The 6,853-nt window shown below is 38.6% G+C and overlaps 1 protein-coding gene across 1 annotated transcript in view; it reads right to left on the reverse strand.

Annotated features, from left to right (window-relative positions):
* Nucleotides 1-674: 674 nt before the first annotated feature.
* The window catches only part of klf5l (Kruppel-like factor 5 like), a 29,452-nt gene continuing 23,273 nt past the window's right edge, over nt 675-6,853 (reverse strand). Inside the window, exon 4 of the mRNA XM_039778186.1 lies at nt 675-1,976. Within this exon, the coding sequence (XP_039634120.1) occupies nt 1,798-1,976 (179 nt within the window). The 3' untranslated portion in view covers nt 675-1,797. The remainder of the gene's footprint in view (nt 1,977-6,853) is intronic.

Below are 6,853 nucleotides of genomic sequence, written 5' to 3' on the forward strand. Positions count from 1 at the left end.
TCCCTGGTAGATCATTAGCTGCGGTGTTAAGACTTCAGCAAACACAGTGTTGACTGATAGCAGACGACCAGTATTATCTCAGAAATATTGCATGCTATAGAGCTAGCCATGACAGCTCTGTTCACAACTGCATCGAACTACTCTCCCTGTTTCCATAAGAAAGTGAAACTGCAACTAATGATGCCAATTCCAATTTGCATGAAATGTCTACAACAGATATTTTAATCTTTAGATCCCTGAAAAACTTGTCTTCAACTTCTCTTTTTCTTGCATTTTTTCCTTCAAACCCCCTGTTGATCTGTGGAAGGTGTAAACCACCAGGTGACTCCTCTGATACTCCTGGGGCCTCATTTATGAACAGTGCGTAGAAAATGTTCTAAATTCTGTCAAAATGTTTTTTTTTTTTTAAATCGGCATTTATCAAACCTGCGCATGTCAATCATATGCACATCAGTAAGTAATATATCTTAATAAATCCCACCTATTCTTAACGACCATGCTCATTCACAATTAGGCCATTTGCATTCAGAATTTCCCTGCATGATAAGTCGTTATAAAATCGCGATCTCGATTCACCCCTGTTCGCGATTTAATTTTTAAATGACTCAGATTTTTTTTTTTTCTCCTTCAATTAATTTAAGCATTTGACATTGACATTAACATGTTTTAATTATGTACAGACATGTTCAAGGAGTTCAGATAGAGCCTGAGAGAAAAAAAAATTTGTGGCAGAGAATCGGGATATCAATTCTAAGCTAAAAAAATCGTGATTCACATTTTTCCCCTCACTGCAATAGTAGCAAAGAGCGCCAAGCAGAGGAACTTTTCAAACACAGAGAAGGAGGCACTGGTAGATGAGGTTGGATCCCACCAACAATATTGTTTGGTTCACTCCGTGCAGGAGGAATTACAAAGAAAAGAAAAAAAATGCTGCATGGGAGAAGGTCACAAAGCCAGCAGTACATTTTTGGGGAAGCGACACCTACTTAGAAGCCAATCTGTGCCCTCGCCAAGCAGATCGCCATCTTTGAGCGCATTCTTTGCCAAGTCTTCCCAAAACCCAAGATAAGCCATTGCACTATATTTCAAACATTTGTCACAGCTGTCTTTTATATGGTTTGACACCAACTAGGCAACTTGTCTGTTTAAAATAAGACAAATGACTAATTGGGTGTTTTCTAATAAAAGGAAACACAGGACATTATGTGGATGTTGATTGCGCTACGCATACTGTGACACTCTTAAATGCTTATTATTTTTAGTATCGCCATTCTACCACTAGATTATGTTCGTAAGCATGGCCAGACCTGTGCTTATATATTTACACACATTCCTGAGTGTAAGTACAAGTTGGTAAATTCCACACTTTGCGTGGCGATGTTATTACGCATTACATACGCACACATCTGTGCGTACGCACGGTGGATTAATGATGCCCCTGGAGTCTGCCTCTTTTCACAAAACAGACAGGAGTTTCACCAGGAGAGCTCAGTCCATCTCCCTCAGACCCCTTCACTGAACAGGAAACCCTGACAAACTGGTAGGTGCAGCGACAAAGAGATGATGATCACTGGTTCACCACCTGCAAACACCACTATCTGCGTTTGTGGTTGTCCTACTTTGGATACTGCTAGATGCCGGTTATCGCTCAATGGTAGCATGGAGCACCAGAATAAACATGGGTGCACAGGGATGATTTTGGTACTGTGCCTGTTAAGTTCAGGTGGCTGTAATGTATGGATACTGCTATATTTGCGTGTGATTACGTGATGGTTTGTACATACAGGTATGTCTAAGTTAGTTCTGGTGACGCTTCATGTGCAGAGCCAGGTGGTCAGAGCGCGAGAAGCAGCGGCTGCAGGCGACGCACTTGAATGGTTTGGCTCCGGTGTGTTTGCGGTAGTGTCTGGTGAGCTCATCCGATCGGGCGAAACGCCAGTCACAATTTTCCCATGTACAACGGTACGGCTTCTCACCTGCAAGAGAGAGGAGGACAGGATGGAGGGATTAGAAATTTACAGAACATTTTCTCAGACTTGAAAAACAAACATGTTGTGTCTTTTTGTATATTTAGTCTGTTTTACAATGTTAATTTCCAGCAACACCCTGATTCATTCAGAAAGCATCCAGTTGTGCTGCTGGTCACTGAAAAGCCACACTGCAGTAAGTGCCTTGCTCAACGACACCTCAGCAGTGTGTGCGTTACCTTATAAACTGTTCACCCACATTTTCTCAGGGACAGAGCTAACACCATGGCATATTTGAAATGATGAAATGGGTTTGCATGATATAGCTAAGTAACTACAAAATGCCTGTATTGCTTTACATTAAAAATATGAATTATGTAGTATTTCCTTCCTTCCAGGCAGGGATTGGTTTTCCATTTGTACCGATTTGCTCTGAAAATCTATTTCCAAGACTTGAAACTTGCTCAAAATTGATAAATTATCCCAGTTAACAATGTGTGACCTTTATTCTTATTTTTGTCAAACATATCATCATATATAGTGTGTATGGCAACGCAGTCGAACAGGAGCTCTTTTATAAACTCTACATGTTGAGGTGTTAAATGCATTTTGATATCTTAAATTTGAGAATTGGCTGTTGAACAATGAAAGAAAAACGACCAAATAACCAGTAGTTGCTGTTGTTTGGTGGTTTGTTCTCAACCTGTCTATACCTGCCCTATTGGACAAATACAGTGATGTCAACACATCAATGACATTGGTGACAAAAATGTCCTTTCATAATAAAACCTGAAAGTGCGAGTGTGTGTCTGCCTACACAATGTGTGTAGCTGTATTTCTAAAGGGAGGTAATCAGTATTTGGGTATTTTTAAAATGGCAGTTAGCAGTGTGGGTGAGACAGTGTGTGCTTGTAGTGTTCACGGCTCCTTCTTGTAAACACTTTGCTTATTTCCATCAAGCTGAACGCCGAGATAAAATCACATGGAGCAACATTTGAGACAATGGGCTCACCCACAAGAGCATGTAACAAAATGTTGTGGTTGTTTTGCTCTGTTAACATGTAGAATAATATTTATGTGGTATTCCTCATTAGATTAGAGAGTCAGAAAGAGAGACAATATGGGATCTCCGAAAATAAAAAGTCTAATTTAAGTGATTTTCATGTCTTCACTTGACTCAATAGAGGACTTGGTTGCTTCATTCACAAAACCATTGCAGAATGAAAAAACAAATGCACCATTGCAACCACGAGATTATGCTTAATGAAATGAAAATAATAATCATGCTTAATTATCAAATTCCTGAGTAGTGGAGTTTGTGAGGAGCTGACAGCAGTAACTGCTGTGTGTGCCATCCAACCCCACTTTGTAATAGAGTGTACTGTAGTAATTGACACACCTTTTTTTACAGTTACATGTGCCACTGTCAGACCAAGTGTGTGTGTGTGTGTGTGTGTGTGTGTGTGTGTGTGTGTGTGTAGAGGGAGAGAGAGAGAGAGCTCATGGGTCATGACTGCCTTGAGTTTTTTATACCAGAAATAGAAGGAAGAAAAACATTCTTACTCTCCGATACAACTTTCGTTTGTGAAGTTATTCATTTATGATGGAGGCAATTTGCATTCTTCACAAGAAGCAGATATCTGACCAACTAATGTATTCTTTAAATTTATTTCACACCGGGGTAAATGCCAATATGCTCGAAGGGTTTCTTCTGTACCTACTGAAAAATTTCCTTTATGTGAGAAAATGCTGCCCAGTGGCCGACTTCAGGATGTAAAAATCAGGATGTGCTTAGGAAAATACAGGACCTGGAGCTGGATTGTCCCTCATAGCTAAATGACAACATTTGTTGTTTACAAAGACAGGCTGTGTGACTTTTAATCTGGCAGCCACACTGGTAAGACAAAGACACGCCAACAGTAATTGCTTCCGGTTTTGGCAGCAGGCTTTGCTAGAGGTGCCCTGTGGAGTTTTTGACCAGTAGTCGGACTATGGAGCAATGTTTGATGAATGTGTGCCTGTTTTATTTAGATCTCACTCTTGCAAGCATAGAAATAAACAATGCTACAGTTTTAAATACTCAACCAAATGTTGAATGAGGAAGGAAATGCATTCATAAATAAAAGCATATACTATTGTTTTATAAGTATAAGGTAGTCCTGGATGAGAAGGTATGAAAAGAGTGAACCTTTAAATGGAAATTCAAAGCACTGGAGAATAATGAGCCACGTAAATCTTAAAACAACACTTATCCTACTCCACCCAAACACTGACATTTTTCTGCTGTGCCACAACGTGCTATTGCCAAACAGTGAGCTAATGATCAACAAAAGAATAAAAGCTCAGTTGAAAAGGCGGGCACGCAAAAGGAAAGAAAATGTCATCTTTCATAGCCAAGGTGGAAATTAATGTCTGAGAATCAACGCAAGGCATGAGCACAAACCAAACTGAGAAGGAGATAACAAAACAATACAATTCTGCTGAAGCCAAATTCCTTAAACTGGGGTTTGGTACTTTCCAGAGCCACAAGTAAAAGACTTCATGTCCTTAACAAAGTTTAAAATCTCTGTTTTTTGGGAAAACTTTCATCTTAAAGTGCATCATTTCAAAATATAAAGGATCCAGTTTGTATTTATCATTGGTTTTTCCCTCAACAAGGACTAAAAGTAATACATTTTAAAATAATTTGTTCAAGTCAAGTGTTAACTCAATGTCCTCCATCCTTTTAAAGAAGAATGTTGATTTTAGGTTTTTTTTTGTCAGATATTATCCCATGGATGTTTAATGCCACCAAATGTAATTTCTACACTGCGTCCTTGGCTGAAAATCCCAGAGGAAACTCTTTTATTAGCCAGTGTCGAGGGAATGTCTTTGGTGGTTTGGGCCATCAAGTGCTCATTACCAGTATGGGCCTCGTTAGTGCTGATTAGATAGCTTCTGCTGTCGAACATCAATCACTCAGTGACAGCCATTAGCAGAACAAGGGGGTCCAAAGAGCACACGGGGAGGGTCAGGTGATAGAAAGAACAAAAAAACAAGTATAGCAGAAAGTGTGTTTTTGTGTGTGACTCTCTTAAAATGGCATATTTCTAAAATATCTCATCCTTACTAGTCAAATATATATAAAAAATCTAAAAAATCTAAAAGTGAGTTATAAACACGTTTAGAGTATTTCCTCTAACCCAACATGATTAAACCCAGGAAGCCTTTTTTTTTTTTTTTTTTTTTTTTTTTAAACAGAACAGAAACAGAAAGCAGTTTATTACCATAGTAGTGGAATTACATGGAATTTGCCTTGGCGATTGGGTACATACATACAAACAAACAAACTTTTATCCAACAAGCACCTAAACCCAACACATCAGAGGCTCAGAGGAACTCCAGCCTCCTATCAGGACAATATCCTGTTTCTAGAGTTAACCGCTCTTGATGTGTGTGTGTAGAGGTGGAGTAAAAATGTCTCCAATATAAAAGGCCATAGCTCTCGAGCTGCAGGTGTGTTTGGTTTTGCTCTATAGCTACACTGTCGGGGTCAAAAGCACAGCCGCCTCTCTTAGACCATTATCGCTGAGGACTAGCAAATAGGCTGGTGAAATATGACACATATACACACACACACACACACACACAGAACAAACATACTTCAGTGGTATATATTCCTAAAAAAGCTGCCGAAAGGTCAGGTGAAAACCTACTCCTCCACCCATCTGTACATGCTTTCATTTTCCTTTGTCTAAAGGAGAACAATTACTAAAATATAGATGTAACATGATTTACTTTTTCAGCTAAGAGAGTTCGCACTCATTTAGTCAGCAGTGATTTATAGCTATGCAGTTTCTCTTCTCCCACTTTTTATAGATAGATAGATAGATAGATAGATAGATAGATAGATAGATAGATAGATAGATAGATAGATATGGGAAAGGAAATATTTTTTTTTGCATTTGGAAGCATGATACTGTAACTAACACACATATCTCTTAACATGTCAGTTCACCAGGCTGCTCTCGCTGACAACGTGGAAGTCTCCTCTAAAACTAAAAGGCATCAGCGCTCAAAAGCCTTTACAGGCCTTTGTGTTAGACAGACAGCAGCTGTTTGATCAGGTGGCTGATTAAATACGGCCAAACTATTATCTATTTCTAACTAATGAGTGCATGCATTGAATACGTCATAAACCATAATGGACAAACAAACAGTGCCACACTTATACAAAGACAACCAAACACACACTCAGAAATGTACAGGCAGTGTAAAAATGCATCAATCACCCTGGTACAAATAAAAGCTTTGTAAGGACTATATACACACACACTCTATAGGGGGCTTCAAGTCTCTCTCACACCCTGAACCTGCTGCATGAAATTTTTGTAACGACTCTTGTGATTACTGCTGATTTCTCTCTGCAGTTACTGTATAACTAATGAGAAGGTAACGAGGTTCGAATGAAGTTTGTATAAAAATAATCAAGTGTAAAAAAGTGTAATTAATTCACTCACACTTGTGGAAAACCTGAAATAACAAAATTGCTTTACTTTAAGCCAAAGAAATTAAAGTGAGCGGTTTTTTTCTGAAGTCTTCTTGTCCATTAATAACTACTACATTTGCTGCATATAGCACCTTTAATCTTAAGTCAATTTACATTTCAAATAAAGGCATTTAGCTGATGGTCTTATTAAGGCTAACTCAAAAATTTGTCTAACATTTTAATTTAATGATTTTAATTCCTAAATGCAACTGACAAAATCACAGTGAAATAACATCTGTTATATGACAATGTAGTATAATACATCAGGATTATGATTATAACATTTTATAACCATCTCTGCCTGGTTTTACTGAGTCAAAGAGCAAACACCTTCAGGCTCTCCAGGACGCCCATAAAC

Source organism: Perca fluviatilis, chromosome 16, assembly GCF_010015445.1.
Source record: "Perca fluviatilis chromosome 16, GENO_Pfluv_1.0, whole genome shotgun sequence".
NCBI classification, from domain to species: domain Eukaryota; kingdom Metazoa; phylum Chordata; class Actinopteri; order Perciformes; family Percidae; genus Perca; species Perca fluviatilis.